The sequence below is a fragment of the Panthera tigris genome, chromosome X, assembly GCF_018350195.1.
Source record: "Panthera tigris isolate Pti1 chromosome X, P.tigris_Pti1_mat1.1, whole genome shotgun sequence".
Taxonomy (NCBI): domain Eukaryota; kingdom Metazoa; phylum Chordata; class Mammalia; order Carnivora; family Felidae; genus Panthera; species Panthera tigris.
The window spans coordinates 88,087,281-88,105,526 of record NC_056677.1 but is presented as its reverse complement, the minus strand read 5'-3'; the positions used below and the strand labels follow the sequence as shown (position 1 = coordinate 88,105,526).

At 44.7% G+C, this 18,246-nt stretch overlaps 1 protein-coding gene across 3 annotated transcripts in view; it reads right to left on the bottom strand.

Moving 5' to 3' along the window:
• ATG4A (autophagy related 4A cysteine peptidase) overlaps nucleotides 1-18,246 on the bottom strand; it is a 64,132-nt gene that overhangs the window by 670 nt on the left and 45,216 nt on the right. The window contains exons 4-13 of one of the 3 annotated variants that reach the window (XR_006213376.1): nucleotides 17,534-17,632; nucleotides 14,744-14,845; nucleotides 14,495-14,567; nucleotides 11,345-11,424; nucleotides 10,451-10,638; nucleotides 10,251-10,329; nucleotides 5,341-5,486; nucleotides 4,188-4,244; nucleotides 2,416-2,524; nucleotides 1,180-1,627 (exon numbers count right to left, since the gene is read on the bottom strand). Coding sequence is in view for 2 of the 3 variants with exons in the window: in XM_042974021.1 (XP_042829955.1) it covers nucleotides 1,557-1,627; nucleotides 2,416-2,524; nucleotides 4,188-4,244; nucleotides 5,341-5,486; nucleotides 10,251-10,329; nucleotides 10,451-10,638; nucleotides 11,345-11,424; nucleotides 14,495-14,567; nucleotides 14,744-14,845; nucleotides 17,534-17,632 (1,004 nt within the window). In the remaining variant the exon portion in view is untranslated. Of the gene's footprint in view, nucleotides 1-616; nucleotides 1,628-2,415; nucleotides 2,525-4,187; nucleotides 4,245-5,340; nucleotides 5,487-10,250; nucleotides 10,330-10,450; nucleotides 10,639-11,344; nucleotides 11,425-12,408; nucleotides 12,463-14,494; nucleotides 14,568-14,743; nucleotides 14,846-17,533; nucleotides 17,633-18,246 lie in introns of those variants that run through there. The other 2 variants (XM_042974021.1, XM_042974022.1) reach the window with 2 other exon arrangements.

Below are 18,246 nucleotides of genomic sequence, written 5' to 3'. Positions count from 1 at the left end.
CTCTGGGTCTACAGGATCCTTTATAGACAAATCAAAAGTAGAGAAACAAGGTTGTTGAAACCAAATATAAGACATATATGCATATATTTGTATATGCAGAATATAGATATTCTGGACCAATAAACAAGAAAGTAACGACACTGGGAGCATTCAGGAAGGGAACCGACCTGTGGGAGACACAGACATTTCACTGCAAACCATTTTGCACCTTTTGAATTTTGAACCACTGTAATATACTGCCTACTGGGAAAAAAAAGAATAAAATGGAATTTAAGGAGACAAATGTTCTAATGTTCCTAAATATACAAGCAAAACAAAGCAAACTTGGGTTTTGTGCGAGCTTTCAAGCTGTGTTGCTGGCCTTCCTTGGGGACTTGGTGGAGGAGGGAGGTGAAATGCACACAAGTTAACAGGTAAGGAGAGGAAAATGGGAAGACACCACTTGGACTTGAGGTATATCCACACAAAAGAGTGTTTAGCAAAGCCAATTTGACGAAAAGATTTTAAGATTTACTCTGTTGCTCATCCTGAAGTGGTTTGGAATGGCATCTGATGTACTTAAGATTAAATGTCACCACATGAATAATTTTTTTCTAATTATGACTGCCAACCAAAGTGGAGTCTAATTCAGACACAATTTTTTATTTCCCCCAAATCAACATTTAAGTCAGTGACTGGCAAACTATACAGCTTGCAGGCCAAATCCAGCTCGCCACCTGTTTTTGTAAATAAAGTTTTATTGGCTTACAGCCAGGTTCATTTGTGTGCACGCTGTCTATGGCTACTTTTGCACCTCAACAGCAGAGCTGAGTAGCTGTGACAGAGGCCACGTGGCCTGCAAAGCCCAAAATGTTTACTATTTGGCCCTTCACAGAAAGTTTGCCAACCCCTGATTTAAGCGATCATGATTTGATTTAAGGATAGGGTGACATCTGACAAAAACATCAGTAAGGACGGTGACAGTAACCCATCAAATGGTGAGGTTCCCTCAAATAGGAAGGAGGCCAATGAGTGCACATTTGATATAGTTTCTTTGACACATTTTTGATGTAAATTATAATTATTTAAAATACATATTCAAATAATTTAACAAGAACTTTCTCTCCCTGATGCAATCACTTTATTATTAGAGAAAGAGAATAGATTGCTTCTTAGTATTTAGCTCCAAAGAGGTCACACCTGAAAGGGTGAAGAAGCACAGGGTAACCATCTCTCCTCTGCTGGTGCTGGAAGCAAGATGGGAGCTGCTGTCTGACCTCCACCTTCTCGTTTCAGTAGCTGAAGACTTGCGGTGGCCAGGTAAGACAAGCTGGGAAGCAAGGGACAGCTCCTAATTCTTTCTGCTCCTACATTCCATGATTGTTCTAGTTCATTCTGGGGAAGGGTTGCTGTTGTTTGTTTTCTGAGAAATGGTGATTGGCTCAGTCATGATTGCTATCAAGTTTGTATGCTGTTGGCATATCAGGCACTTGCTGACTAGAAAAGTGTTATGTAAGGGCTTCGTGTTCTTCTGGTGCCAGGTGGAAGACAGATCACCAAGATGAGGTTCCATTATTCTATACACTCAGAATTTCGAAATCTTCCTCCAGGTCAGACTCCTCTAGTTGCTCAGTAGAGTCGATGAATTCTATCAGGATATGGAAATGAAAAAGAAGAAAGCTTGACACTTAGGTTGGAGTGGTCCATATGGTACTCAGTAGTTAAGACTGGGCATGTTTTAATTTTTTTAAAGTTATTTATTTATTTATTTTAAGAGAGACAGAGAGAGACAGAGAGAGAGAGAGAGAGAACAAACACAAGTCGGGGAGGGACAGAGGGAGAGAGACAGAGAGAATTCCAAGCAGGCTTTGTACTATCAGCACAAAGCCTGATGTGGGGCTCAAACTCACAAACTGTGAGATCATGACCTGAACCGAAGTTGGATGCTCAACCAACTGAGCCCCCCCAGATGCCCCAAGACTGTGCACGTTTTAATAATTTTGCTGCAGAAAAGCATGTGTAGAGGAGACCCACAGGTGGGGCCACTGACGAGTGCTAGAAATTCTTTCTAAAGAAGCTAAATAATGGAACTTGTTACCTAGTCTTATTCACAGTGATGAGGATGAGACTCTGTAATCTTTGAGGTACCTTTCAAATCACCCATGGCCTCTGGTTTGTTTTTTGAACAGACCATGAAAGTTCTAGGCATTTTCACTTTGCAAGGAACTTTTGCATCGAGCTCATTTTCTTCCACTGCCCCTCTTGGAAATTGATAAGTATCAGTTCCTCAGTAGATTAAAATCATCATTCCTTGATCAGACCAGCTGAGTGGAAATTGTACATTCCATGGAAACATGGGCCACCATTGCTTCTGTCTCATAAAACAACTGCTACGCCTAGGTCTGCTGGCCCAAGAGCCCCGGACCAATGGCTTACCTGCCCCAGAAGTTGTCACTTCTGGCTTGGCTGGAGGAACAAAGGGAGGCCAGTGCGATGGGTGTTTCTGAACTAATTCAAACATCCTTAAATTTTCCTTTAGAATTTCCTGAGGAAACACAGCAACAGTTGTAAACACTTCAGACTTACTACATTTCTGCCCAATTGTCCATTTGTGATCCCAAACCCTATGAGAGGGACCTGGTTGTTGAAAGGTGAAAACAAAGCTGTAGCCAGCATACCCATCCTCTACTTGACCCATCCGAAGACCCAGCCCTCTTCAACTCTAGATACTGTTGGCCAGGAAGGAAGGACCATGGAGGGAGTATCTGATGGAAGGTCAGTACTCACTGCCCACAGTCCATCAGGAGGTTCAGGTCATATGCCAGTTGCACGGGCCTAACTCAATATGGGGCTGACAAGTTCCTGAAGTGTTGGCTCCAAAGAAATGTGTGTTAATTACATTAAATCTGCCCCAAGAGAATACATGGTTTTGGTTTAGTTTGGTTTGGTTTTAGCCCAACACTTATGGTGTACATCCTAATTTAGATGGCATAGTCTCACAAGAGACTTTTATTTGAACTTTTTTAAAAAATGTTTTTTAACATTTATTTTATTTTTGAGAGACACAGCATGAGTGGGGAAGGAGAAACAGAGAAAGAGGGAGACATAGAATCCAAAGCAGGCTCCAGGCTCTGAGCTGTTTGTCAGCACAGAGCCCGATGCGGGGCTCCAACCCACGAACCATGAGAGATCATGACCTGAGTAAAGTTGGACGCTTAACTGACTGAGCCACCCAGGCGCCCTTCATTTGAACTTTAAATGTGGTATAAATACAGTTTTTCTGCATTCTGAAATGTTAAGCATTGCCTTTAGAAAATGATTTTCCATTATGTTTCAGCCAATTATTAACTGGGGTTTGAGATTCAGCTCGGGACATTAGTGTAAATTATTTGTTCTCTTGCGAAGATAAATCTGCTCTTACACTTGCAAGAGGCTCTGGACTCCCATCTTGTCAACTTTTTTTTTTCCAAATAGGAGAACATCATGTCTCCTGCCACCCCATCCAGGGCATTTTAAACTTCTCCCTGTGATCTCCATTCTTTCCATACGCATTTATCAATGTCACCCACATATTTGGCATGTGTTAGAAGTGAGGATGAGGTGGGCAGATAGAACGATTGGTGAGCTAGCAAAACACGATCAATACCCTTTTACACAAAATACCAAGAAGAAAGAATATCTTGCTTTGGTATTTACATATTTCTGAAAATTGTGTTTCCTTTAATGGCAGCATGCCTGTATTTTATAGAAATGAGACAGTTGAAAGACAAGCTTCCTAAACCATAATTGACTATATGAAACTGTAAACAGACCACTAAACAAATAAAAAACTTTAGTTTAGTTCCTTCAACCATTTCAGCCTTATGAATGGAATAAGGAAGAATTTAGGCTGAACTCTATGAAATCAGCATTTTTAAGTTAAACTGGTAGAATATTCATGGACTATTTCATGACTATTTCATATAACTCGTAGGCATAATGAGATGAAACATTACTTAGCTAAAAATATCACTCACTTGACATACTAAGCATATTTCAACCCAAAGTTTTTCTTTGGTTCCCCCAAGGTTCTGCATAACCCCCCACATCTCAGTTTCTCTCTTGAAATAAAGTCCTAGCAGGCTAGATTTAGGTTACTATGAGAAACGGTCTTGAAAAGGAATCCTATTGAACAATTTTGTTTTTAACACTAAGAAAAACATACATACCTTCTGAACAAGGCTACACCAGTTATCAAAGTCTTTTTCTTCTTTGCAGAAAAATCCCTTGGGGGGAAAGCAAGAGAACACAACTTAGAACTGGGCAGGTGCACTAAGTCAGGCCCTATGCACTGCAAGATGGAGCCACTGGCCCAAAGCTGTGATATGGGCCACTCTCTATAGATGTGTCTTCTGGCAATAATGAAAAATACTGGCAGAATTTCTCTCTCTCCTAGGTCATTGCCTCACCTGGACACACACATTGACTTGTTCATTCCATCTCTCCCTCTCCATCTTTATCTCTTTCTCTCCCTCCCTCACTCTCTCCCTCCCTCTCCCTCTTTCCCTGTCCTTGGCCTTCCCCATCCATCACCCCTCATACTATGAGACACAGTAACTTGAAGGCCAATCTCCAGAGCATGGGGTTAATTCCATCACATTCAGTGCACAGACACATCCATAAAGAACAGTCAACTAAACCAACAGATAAGCCAAAGAGTACTTTTAGCTAGAGGCGGTACTTAATAAGATGGCTTTCACCTTAAGGAAATTATCTGTTAGAACAAAGGGGACCATGAATCTCCTTCCCCATCCTCAGAGCCATCCTTCCAGGGGGGAAACCCTGCAACTTCCTGGATTGTGTGTCCAGAGAAATCAGCACTAGGCACCCAGAAGTGCCCCTGGGTGCCCTCTTATCCCTCCCTCCCTCTGTATGTCCTACCTTATTCCCTGTGCCTGTGTGGCAATAATTAGACGGCAAGAAGTAAAAGGGGAATGACTGTAACACTAATAATAACTATTTACAGACTGCTTACAATGTGCCCGCCACTGCACTGAGTGCCTAATGCACAGTATACGTCATATGACCCTACGGTGAAGGAACTATTGTTTTGCTCATTTTAGGGATGAGAAGACTGAGGCTTAGAAAAGTTAAGGGACTCCCACTAAGTCCATAGCTAGTAAGTGGCAGGGCCTGGATTCCAACTCGAGTAGTTGTCTTCAAGGTCCACCCCCTCCCCACAATACTATGCTACCCCTTGTAGGGGTTGGTGACTGAACACACTCTTGCCGCCCTACCTAGCAGCATGGATGACCCTCAAGGAACCAATCTGTAATAGGGTGCTGTTGTATCTCTTGGCCCACCTAACCTTCATATACCCACCAATGCTACGGAAGGATCCAAGTTCAAGATGTTCATTCGCTGAGGGGATTGCAGGCAATGGAAAGTCTGGTCATCAACTGTTCCATTTTCCTCGGTGTTAACAAAAGTCTGGGTTGTGTGAGGGTCCAAGAAAATGAGCTCATCACCTGTTTAGAATGAGATATGCTTAATCTAGAAAGAACCACTGGCCCTGGCCTCACTGCTGCCCTTGGGAGAGGCACTCTGGTTTTCTAAACCCGTCCCTTGGTGACAATGAGAATGAGGTGACAGAAAGCCCGAACGTGGGTGATCATGCTTGAAGGAAGCCAAGTCCAATCATTTGATGAGAAGACTTGCCCTAGCATTTGTATCTCCTTAAGGTCAAAGACTGGAAATGGAGAGTGACAGGTTTGAGAAATGGTTTGAGGAATGAGAGACCACAGATGACATGGCAGGCTCTGTGAGCAGCAGTAGCAAAGAGGCAGTAGGTAGGATCACCAGGGCATGAGCCCAGGTGCCATTAGGGGGAGCTTCCTGCCTCTTTCAACATGGAAAAGCATCTCACTCCACACCATCAGTGCTCAGACCTCCAGTCAGAGAGCCCATCTGGTAAGAAAAAAGGCCTTGGCCTTCAAAAGAAATGGGAATGCGGACTCTGCAATGGATAGGATACCAGGGCTCTGACTTCTGGTCTTGATTTAGCTAGCAAATTAGTCAACGTTAGCAAGTTAGTAATTCCTGTTGGAAAGTACTGCCTTGGGCTCCTTAACATCAGTACACATACGCCTCCCTGGGAGAATTCACTTCAACATGTTCAATCTTTACAAATGAGAGGAAAGCTACATTTTGTCAAATTGAAAAGGCCTAGTCCAATGATGACCCTGGAGGAGTCTGAGATAATAAAAGCTCTACTTTGATATTCAAGGGGCTGAGAGTCCCTCTAATGCTCATCAGAGGCAGGCTGAGCTGCCAAAAGTTCCTAAGGTGGAACCCCAACCTCACTGTCCAGGCCTCAGGGCCATGTGGGCTTCTGTGTAATAGACTGGGTTAGGCAACCAGAGAGAGATCTACCTGAGGCTGGAGGGCATGGTAGGGAGAGATGCCCCAAAGAATCTCCCTGGAATGGCACCCAGGGCTGTGTTGGGCCCCATCTAAGTACTTCTGTTGGCAAAGAATGTGTTTCTGATGTCTGATGAGTAGCTTAACTTGTCTGTGTCACAGACCAAGGGCAAACCATTCAATTCAATTGGTCTTAAATTCTCTTGTTTTTAAACTGGGGTTACTAGGCCTGTTCCAGTTACCTCACAGGGCATTATAAGAACCAGAAGGTTTCTTTTCTGTGAAATGCTTAAAACACAATACAAATACAAGGTGGCCACTGAAGTATCTCGCTTTGACTCAAAAGTATTTCCCTACAAATACATGTTTAAGAGTACATGAAAATCAATGCCCCCATATGACTTGTTTTATGAAAGTCAAGGTACATACATATGCCCCCTAGACCACAGGTGGGTGAGATTAGTTATATCAAAAAAGCATGAAGTCACAAAGAAAAGCAACAACCAGAATGTTTAGAAGGAAGCCTACTTATGACAACAGAAAAGTAAGAAGAAAAGGAAGTTCTGCACAATAAAATAGAGATCCAGAGCATGGTTAGAATCAAGCATCCTACCAGGGCGTTTCAAGTTAAGATGCTGGGAATAATAAGAGCATCCTCTCTGATTCTGGCCTTGTGTGTGTGCGTGTGTGTGTGTGTGTGTGTGTGTGTGTGTGTGTGTGTGTGATGGAGCTTGGCAGGCTGCACTGTTCCTTAGAGTGCTTAAAAGAGATACAGGAGAATATCTAAGAAGCCCTAGAAGTGATGTGGGGACTAAATCAAGGTCTCTAAAGAGGCTCAAGTGTAAGAGGCAGTCTGGTCAACCATCTGCAGACACAGGGCTCACACTATGCATCTCAGGTGACAACCTTTCTTTACCCAAGTACAGGGGACAAACATCTCCTGTCTAAGCAGGCAAAATTGGAAAGCCAGAGTCTCATCCTGGCCTTAGTGTCCACATTGAGAGCTTTCCCCAGCTTCCCACCAAGAAAGAGGGCCCTCAGGAAGCAATGTGGCATGGTAAACAGGGATGGCCAAATCGGGATTATATCCTGGCTTTGCTACTTTCTAGCTGGGTGGCCTTGAGGAAACAATCCCTCTAACTCTTAGTCTCACTATAATAACAAGCTCTAACTCACAGGGGTATTATGCTATCTATATCTATACATCTCTATATAGGACTATCTATATCTATACATCTCTATATAGGACTATATATGTATATGTTCTCTATCTATCTACCTACCTACCTATCTACCTACCTACCTACCTACCTACCTTCCTACCTACATGGGGAGTGGTACTTGGCGGGGTCTCTGACACAATACAGCTGTTCAGAAAATGGCAGGTCTCATCTGTTCCCTCCTTTCAGGCATTTTACAATCTGGAACCCCAACCGAATACAGTAAGGGGATAAGGCAGAAAAGGGGATTTAGGGGGACTTTGGAGCCTCCAATGAAGGTGAAGCAAAGAGTTTATGAAAGCCAATGGGCAAATGGGTACTATGTAAACCTCTCTCTGGGGAACTAAAGATTGCCGTCACCCCTTTCACGAGTAGTCAACCCTCACAAGTCACCCTGACCCAGTGGGCTTATGAAACAAAAGGGATATGCCAGCTTGGCAAATTCTCTCTGGGTAACTTGAGGAAAGCGAGGCCAGGGTACCTGGGAATCCCATACACTCTCCATTGAGCCCCCTCCAAAATTATTTCGCCTCTGTTTCAGCCTTGTGCTCAAGTACCAAAATACAGGAAATTGACTTTTTTACAACATTGTATTTGACAGGATCCCAAAAATTTAGAAGCAGAGGCTGTCTAAATTTATATAACTCCAAATACTGGATTTTGTACTTGGAGAAAGAAATGAAATGCCTCCATGGTTTGCAAATTTTCCATCAAGCTGTAGTTTTGGGGCTCAACCAATAGATGGCAGCAATAGAGAGCTCAGGCAACTGTGTAGACAGCCTCAAAGAGAAGAAAGAGTAAGCAAAGACCAGACCAGTTGGGGGTCAGGAAGGGTGGGGCTATCTTTTACTGAGTGCATACTGCATGCTTGGCTATTTGCTGAGTGCTCCCCTGTGAGGTGACAACACGGAGAGTTAAGGGGTAGGCCTATTTTCTTTTTTGTTTTTCTTAAAAAAATTTTTTTTTGCTGTTTTATTTATGAGAGACAGAGAGACTAAGTGCGAGTGGAGGAGGGACAGAGAGAGAGAGAGAGGGAGACACAGAATCCAAAGCAGGCTCTAGGCTCTGAGCTGTCAGCACAGAGCCCGACTCAGGACTCGAACTCATGACTTGTGAGATCATGACCTGAGCTGAAGTCGGATGCTCAACCGACTAAGCCACCCAGGCACCCCTCTTTTTTGTTTTTTAAAGTAAGTTCTACACCCAACATGGGGCTCAAACTCACAACCCTGAGATCAAGAGTCACATGCTCTACCGACTGAGCCAGCCAGAGGCCCCAGCCCTATTTTCCATTAGAGGAAACTGAGACTGAAGAGTCGATATTTGTTTCCTGCTGTCACACAGCTGATAACTGGGAGACTGCATATGAGGCCAGGTATGTCTGTTTCCACCCCCTCCTCACCTCCCTGAATCTCCAAGGAGTTGGGGGGGGAGGGTGGCCAAGCCCATTTCACCCTCTCCTCTGCACATCCCTTGTGCCTTTCCCCAGGTCTGCTCTGGCTCGCTCTTGCCTAACTAAGGCTCTCCCTTGTAATCTAAGCTCATGTTCCTCGAAGCCCAGTTTCATGCCACATCGCCCCCTTCCCTGTGCCCTTCAGCACTAACCAGGGGTCTAGGCCCTTGGTACTCAACGTGCAGTGTGTACACCAGCAGCCACAGGACCACCTACTTAGAAATGTAGACTCTCAGGGCCCACCCTGGACCTGCTGAATGTGCATTTTAAATAGGCTCTCAGGGGGCGCCTGGGTGGCTCATTCGGTTAAGTGTCTGACTTCGGCTCAGGTCATGATCTCACGGTCCGTGAGTTCGAGCCCTGCATCAGGCTCTATGCTGACAGCTCAGAGCCTGGAGCCTGCTTCAGATTCTGTGTTTCCCTCTCTCTCTGACGCTCCCCCGTTCATGCTCTGTCTCTCTCTCTCTCTAAAATAAATAAACATTAAAAAAATTTAAATAGGCTCTCAGGGTGATTTGCATGCACATTAAAGTTTGAGAAGAACTGGGCTAGCTCACCTTGTGTGCCATGGGCCTTAAATGACTCTGACCACAGCTAGTGAGTAAGGCAGCTAGATTTCGAGAGGCATCGACCTAGGCAGGGGATCCTGGGCTGCTTGTTAGCATCTGCATTAGGAAGTTAGTGGTTTTAAGGCTTAGCCCCTGTTATCAGAAACAGGATAGCTCTGTCTTTGCCTCCTCTCACGTCTACCCAGTCATGGCTCTGAACAAGGAGGCAGCAGGCTCAGCTGCAAGGAAGTCAGAAGGTGGCTCCTAGCACGAATGCCCAAGTCCCTAAAAGAGGGGGATCGACAATGCCAGGGGAGTGAAACCCTGCCACCCTGGACCCCATAGAAAGGAGACAGAGATGCTGAGATAATGCTGTGACCTTGGGGTGGTCCAGTGGGAAAGCAGCTATAGAACCATCTTATCAAGAGGCAAGGAAGTGGGACACTGAAGGAGGGGATCCACTCTCCAGCAGACACAGAGAAGTGTTACTCTCCACAGATCAGGCCAGAGACAGAATGAGCTGGCCAGAGGCCACAGCATGTCTGGGCTAGAAGAGGGCCCCCTAACTGGAATTGCCTGGTCTCACGTGCAAACCTTCTGCCCACCCTCCCCTGGCCCATAACGACTTACTTGTGATTCCTCTTTTCTTACCTAAGAATCCTATGAAATAATAGGCGTTATTTGGTTTTCCTCCTAAGGCCCCTAAAGACTGGGGCATCTTAAAACACTCCTAGAGGGAAAGAGAGTGCAAGATTCTCAACTCACTTGTGGACTGCTGCTCACGGACCTCTGTGCTTACATGGCGGTGTGATGGGCGGGCGGCACTGGGCCTGGGAAACGGGGTGACTTACTTTGAACGCATCGACATAGACAGGATTGATTTGGTTTATGCCCAGGCGAAGGGGCACAATAAGCAGCAGGGGTTTCCAGGCTGGGCAGCAGGCAAAGGTGCCCCTACTCTGATTCGAAGCATTCAGAGTGCCAGGGGGGCTCTCACCAACTGTGTCAGCACTTGAGGGAAGGACGCAGCACATTTTTTCTGGAAGCGGAAGACAAGAGAGCTGGGTGAGTAAGGGGTATCCGGTCATATGAGATACACCAAGGGCAAAACTAAGGGCAACCTCACATGACATCTGCCTGGGAAGCCCTCCCATCTGCCACTGAGGCCCAGCTTGCCCCGCCTTGCCCCACAGGAAGCCCAGACCACTTCTCCAGACCTTACTCCTCTTCCTTCTGGCAACCAGGCACTCACTTACCTCCTGCCAGATATTAGGGGCTCATTGAAAAAAAAATCTGATTTCTAGACTAGTTTTTCTGCCTTTGAGACAGGGACTGTATCTTTGGTTTCTCTAACCCCATGGCAGAAAGCACAGGGCTGGGGCAAATGGGGACCTCCACAGAAGAGCTGTTGGGTTTAACTGATTATCTATACTTTGAGTATCCTGCAGGGAAAGGGTCTGATAGCTCACTTAGGGTCAGAAAAGACCCTCATTGTTTTCTTCCTTTCAGAAAGCTGAAAGGAAAGAGAAGAAAAGGCATAGCGAATGATTAACCAGAGTCCTGTGCCCTCCCCCCAAGCTTCCCTGCTTTAGTGGAGCAGGCCAGAGAGTCAGTGCCTGTCTGTCAGTCTGTCTGTCTGTTGTCCCTCTCTCTCCCTCTCCCCCACCCACCCCCACACTTTCTGAATGTTGAGGAAGGACCTCAACCACCCACCACCTGGGAAGGTAGACAGGCTAGGGACTCACTGATATCTTCAATGACCACTGTGTTATCCATTGAAACATAAACAGCCAAGGAATTCCATTCGTCAAATAAAGCAAGTTTTCTGCAAAGTAACACACAATGAAGTAAAAATGGGGGAAGATGGCAACAATAGCAGGAAGCAGTACAATATATGCCCACTGTTCCTAAAGTCACCAAATGCTGAGCCACAGAGAAGTTAGGGTTCAGGTCAGCTCTGGCTCCCCTGACCGAGAGCTCTGGAACATTCCATGTCCAGGGACCTTGAGAATGCCACAGAGTCACTGTTTTAGAACGCCGAAAAAAAAGTCCTGCTTTACAAAATGGAAAAGTCTACCTCACAAAGTGACTCCTGTCAGGCAAAAGAGAAAAGATGTCAACGTATCTGCTCCCAGAGATTTTGTTTTCTTAAACAAAACACATTCTGACTTACTGCTTTTTTCAAAAAAAGGTAACTGTCATGAAGTTATAAATATAAATATAAAATATAAAATATAAATACATACATATGTTTGGGAGCACAGATAATGTTGAGGATAAGGCTAAGGAAAACGCAGAGAGAGAGAGAGAGAGAAATATCTCTTACACCCCTCCCCATGTGCAGTGCAAATGCTGTTCAAGAGACGTAGGCTGCATATGGCCTTGGTGTGGGGCCTCTCTGGTCAACAGCTGAACAGAGAGAGAGCATGCTGAATTGTATAACTTTGGAGGAGGTTAGAAAGAAAACCCCTTCAACACAAGGATTATCTGAGGTCTGAGTAAAGCACCATTGCCGGGGCACCTGGGTGGCTCAGTTGGTTAAGCATCCGACTTTGGCTCAGGTCATGATCTCACCATTCATGAGTTCAAACCCTGTGTTGGGCTCTGTGCTGACAGCTCACAGCCTGGAACCTGCTTCAGATTCTGTGTCTCTCTCCCTCTGTCTCTGCCCTTCCCTTACTCACACACTCTTTCTCAAAAATAAATAAAAACATTTAAAAAAAAAAAACAAAAGAAAAAGTAAAAAAAAGATTAAAAAAAATAAAAAATAAAGCACCATGGCCATTTCTCTCTTATGTTTCCCTCTTACCAGTCTGAAAGAAGGTGTATTTAACCTGGCTACTTCTGGAATTCTTGAGTAAATCACAGCCTCATATATATATATATATATATATGATTTTCCTAACCAAAGTAGCTCCCAGGAAGAGGTTAATTACCATTACACTTTAATTTCATTCCTTGTAATGTATTACCTTTCCCTGATACACTAATACTCTGTTATTAATGATAACAATCACAGTGACTCAAAACCCACTTAGGGGTGCCTGGGTGGCTTAGTCGATTGAGCGTCTGACTCTTGATTTCAGCGCACATAATGATCCCTGGGTCGTGGGATCAAGCCCTGTGTCAGACTCCGCACTAAGCATGCATCCTGCTTAAGATTCTCTTCCTCCCTCCCTCCCTCCCTCCCTCCCTCCCTCCCTCCCTCTCTCTGCCCCTCCCCCACCAAAAACAAGCCACTTAAATTCTTTATAAAAGGTATGTTTCCATTTGCTTATTGTTGAGAACTTCAAAATTTAGAAGAAAGAAGCAGATTCTGAAGGACATCATGTAAAAACTAAACATTTCAGGCTGGGTTTGGGGCTCGGCACAGCCATTCTCATCCATCTTCTACACCTTCGACCCTGGGTTCCTACGGTGCTTCCTGAAATACTGCCAGATCTTCACTCAGCAGAATCAATGATGCCCCGCAAAGGGACTATGGACTAAGGCAAGGAAGTGGTCACAGGGGGTTTGCAGCATTAGCAAGGAATAACGCCAAAATACAGATTTTGCTTGGGTCCCCAGGAAATCCAGACTACTCCCCTCGTGAGCACATTTCCAGAGCATTCTGGTTCACGAAGACTGGCTAATAATTGAAACAGTGCCCCCTCTGTACTTTTCATGGAGCAGGTCCTGCCATCATCCTCCAGAGAGCCCGGGAATTGAAGAAGCAAGCTACGCCAAAGGATTCCAGATGGTTTCAATCTTCTGATGCCTAAATCCAGCTTCAGATTCTGGATGGCATCTCCATTCACCCGTCAAGTATCTACTGATCACTTATGTGTGCCAGGCAGTTTTATGTGCTGGTGTTACTGTAGTGAACAAGACAAATGTAATCTCTGCCCTTGCGGAGTTTTCATTCAGTGACAGGCTGTCAGGAAGGAGAGTGACAACAGGTGAGGTGGCCTACATGTATAGGTGCTGATGCCACCCAACCCATTCACTTCTAAAATGTTCATCTTAGATTCTCCACCTTGCCTCTTGGTATCGGCAGTAAATTCTGCGATTTAACAGAGCAACTGCACAAGTACCATGCTGGGGTACCTGGAGTCTGCCAAGACACGACAAACTGATCCCAAGACTCCCTTGGGGTTTGTCTCCTCCCACAGGTGTTGAGTTCCTTGAGGCAAGAACTGTGTCTAGTTTATTTCTGTATACCCAGCACTTTGCACAGCACAGCCACTCAGTAAATGTTGAATGGATGGGGCGCCTGGCTGGCTCAGCTGGTTTAGCATCTGACTTTGGCTCAGGTCATGATCTCACGGTTTGTGGGTTCAAGCCCTGCATCAGGCTCTGTGCAGACAGCTCAGGGCCTGGAGACTGCTTCTGACTCTGTGTCTCCCCCTCTCTCTGCCCCTCTCCCGCTTGTGCTCTGTCTCTCTGTCTCTGTCTCTGTCTCAAAAGTAAATAAACATTAAAAAATTTTACATCTTGAATGAATGAATGAATGAATGAGGTTTTTTTATACTATACAGAGTGGGAGTCCTTGTCTTTCCTAAGCTAGCTCAGCCTCCGCCACTTACTATTTAGCCTTTTGGCTTCAAAGTGACCCTCAGGCTGATGGTTCCCTGGAAGGTGAACACCAACCTGCAGAGGGAACAGATACTGAATGAGTCCTGAGATGCCTCCCTCTATACCGGCACCAGTGACTACGACTCTGAAATATGAAAACAGATGTCTTCATCTGAGTGAAGATCCGGCACACTTCAAAGAACTGTCTGGGCAAAATAGTGCAGATGTCTGGTGGCTTAGTGGGATGGCAGGAATAGTTAGATTGATGGGACACTGAGTTGGCAGAAGAAGGAGGCATAGGAGAGAGTACGATAAGGCAGATGCCAGACTCTTTTACTTACTTTAACACCTGTGCAACTGTATTTGGTCCAAACCATTCGCCAATTGATTTCCCTTCTCCTACACCCATTTGTGCTGTTTTTATGTGGAAAAAAAAAGATGTTAGCAAAAGTTCTTCTAGCATACCACAAACTCCTATTTTTTTTTCATAAATAATTAAGCAGATGGACAACTTAGCAGAGCCACATATAAGGCAGGGGGTGAAAGCAGTAGGTACAGACATTGCCATAAAACTACTGATGTAACCTTACCCATTTGATGGATAGAGTAGCAACAATCCTTTCTATCTAAGAAGCACTGTAGGATCCGTTGGTATTCTTTGGGTTGTTCTTTTTGTTTCTCCCAGTTCCAGTCTTTTTAAGAAAAAAAAATGAGTTAAAATCATTTAAAATAACTGTTTATTTACCTCTCTGCACTCTTACTGTAACCATGGGGTTAGAGGGAAAACACACGAGTTGCATCTGGAAGGCAGGAATGATCAAGTTAGAACATTCCTAAGGAACTCCAATATTGACAACAACGGCATCTGGAGACATTACTTTCAAAGTCTCAGTGGGTGTAAAGTAAAAGCAAAACAAGACTTTAACCAAGGAATTGACTTAGCCCAAGGGCTTGAGATAGATAAATATTACATGACAACAATGTCAGGAAAGGCCTTTCTGGTCAGCTACTCAGCGAGAAGGAGCTCACCGAAAACCCAGCAGTATACCCTTAGATCACTCTGATGCCACAGTGTCTCATCTCTACACAGACAGCAACAGCTTTGGTCCCTATATTTTGGCCACATTGCCAAAAGAGTCTCAATTGCCAAAAGAGTGGGGGGTACTGCTCTTCTCACACATGACAGTGCACAGGGGAATATACACAACTTACAACTAAGGGGTTTAAAAAACAATTGCATGCTGCCATTTTTACACAACCTTGAAAACGTCCACACTGACCTTTGGAAAAACACATACCTTTGCTATCAAGCGTTCAAGGTTTCTTTATGACCAAAGCCAAAATAACGACATCTCTAGGAATCCTATCTGTGCCTTAGGCATGGCGCCCCCAAATGCTGCAGGGGCTATTTATCCCTCCCAAAGGACACCCACAAAAATTCTCCATAATCGCCACTGTGGAGGGGATGCGCTTCTCCCCTTCCCTCAGCTTTAGGAACTCTGTGTAACGGGACAGACCTCCGGGGCTCCGTTTGCTTCCAAGACACAAATTTCTCTCCCAAAAGTTCGAGGGAGATTTTAACCTCACAGCTGAAGTATACTTGAAGCCAAAGGCCATTACCTCCAGAGTCTTCTGTTCTCTTTGCTTCCAGTGGATCTGAAATCAAACTTTTAAACTTTGTGGCCAGCATAGTCTTCAGAGGGTGAACCACATCCAGGTTGATTTTTTTTTTTTTCATTTGCTACTGAATTGTCCAAGTCTGGGGAAATCCTGAGTAGCTGGCTGCTAAGTACCGCTAAATGTTGACTGATGATAGCGATGAGTAGGTGAATACTTAATTATAGAGTAACTGAATAGGAAGCACTCCAAAACACTTCTTTACGAAACTACATCTTCAAGGGGCGCCTGGGAGGTTCAGTCGGTTGAACGTCCGACTTTGGCTCAGGTCATCATCTTGTAGTCCATGGGTTTGAGCTCTGCATCGGACTCTCTGCTGACAGCTCAGAGCCTGGAGCCTGCTTTGGATTCTGTGTCTCCCTTTCTCTCTGCTCCCCCCCGCTCTCTCTCTCTCTCTCTCTTTCTCTCTCTCTCTAAAAATAAAAATAAACATTAAAAAAATACCAAAATTACATCTTTGAATATATCTTAGCTACAAGAGCTATTTCAAATTCTTCCTGCTATTTGCTTTTATATTAAAACGACTGAGGCTACTGACTTTGGGATTTTATGTTTTCCTCGTTTGCTTCCCACAGAATTCACTTCCAGGAAGATCATCTTGCTGTGTTTTATAAATGAGAAATTAAATAGAATGGATCTGCTCCAAGAAGTATGTGTACCGTAGAGAAATCACTGGACAATGAGTCAGAAGACCTGCCTTCTTCTATTCCCAAATCCATGCTTTCTTGCTGTTTGACTCTGGGTAAGTCCTCGTACTTCCTGAGCCTCAATTTCCTCATCTGTAAAACTGGAATTATGATACTACCTAGGAAAAGTGGGTTTAGGCTCCTCTAAACTCTGAAAATAAGGCATTAAGCCCTAAAACCTCCCCAGGCCTTTCTGCAATCCTCTCTGGTAACTGCAGCAGGGTGTGTGAGGCTGTCAGAACAGGGGGAAAGGAGTGATGTTTTCATACCTCTGAATCTCAAGGAGCAACAATGAATTCAGCCAATGAATTCATGCAGCCAATGAATTCAGCAGGCCAATCTCATCCAAGGTGTCCTTTCCCTCCCTCATCTCCATGTTAAACCAGGCCTTCACCCAAGTGCCTGAACTGGCATCCAGCCAAGGTCATCCTACAGATGCCCACAGGGAAGCACGCACATACCTTAAGAAAGCAGGAGACTCAAGGGTTCCAAGCATACCAGAAGTTTCTTAATGAATTGGCTTCCTAAGAAAGCTAAATTAAGGATTCCTTCATTGTCAAGTGGATATTCTCAGTGAACCCAAACCAAAATAGCACCAGCTCCCTCATTAGGCACTTCCTTTAGGTCACTTACATCCTCACCAGGCAGACTTTTTCAATGAGGTCAAGAAACAGATTTACCACCACACCCTTCTTCCTGCTCCCTTTGTTATCTGACCTGTTTAAGGACTCACTCGAATAATAGCGAAGATGGAAACTCTAATGACACACCTGCCTCAATGTTCAGTTCTGTCCCAGGAAAATAACTCTCTGGCTTCATGAATCACAAGGAAATGCCAGCTGTTTCCTTCTCCTGGGAGGCTTTATTGACTTTTCGGCCCCATCACTTGAGCTGGCAGATAGCACTTTAGGACCTTCGGCTCTGTTACTGAATGCTCCTGAAGCTCGGCACCAATGCTAAAGTACCAGCAGGAAGTGCTACTGCAGAGGTCTCTGAGGCAGAACGAATTTAACTCACCCCTGCCCAAGTGTCTGCAGATAAGAGCTTGAGCCAGCATCATCTGTCCACAGCGGAGCATGCATCCCCAGCCGGCATCTGATGAAGGGCCAGTTCCCCCTGTTGGCAAAATGGATGGGAATGACTATGTGTTCCTTGGATTGCCCTTTCCTGAAACATTGGCAAATGTGGGAATCATACAAGACAGACAGAAACACAGACTCTGAAAAGAGACAAGAGATACAGCTGAATATCAAACAGGGCTTGTTATAGGATGGAACTTGCAGAGATAACACTGAGTTAGCCAAAACAGTTTCTATGACCAAAGACAAAACAAGCAAATGAACAAAACCTGCCCCTTAGGTTTTCTCCTTGGGGACTTCTAGGTATGCATGCAATTTTTTTTTTTTGTAGATGACTTCCAGGTATGACTACCAACACTGGGCCCATGCCATGTCATTATCTGCCTAACCAAACCTGGCTTTTTGCACAGCTCACTTCTCAGGGAAGCCAGTCTTACCTTAGTTAAGGAATAAATGCTACCAAAGGCAATCATCAACATGGTCAAAGAGATCTGGGAGGCTCTTGACTGTTCTAAATATACATTATGAAGATCTCAACAGCAAGAAGGACAATGTAAAATAGAGGAAAGAGTCCCAGATTAGGCATCAGAAGAATGGTCTCTAGTTACCTGATCCAAGACTCAACTATAGACTGGGAACAACAGCACACAC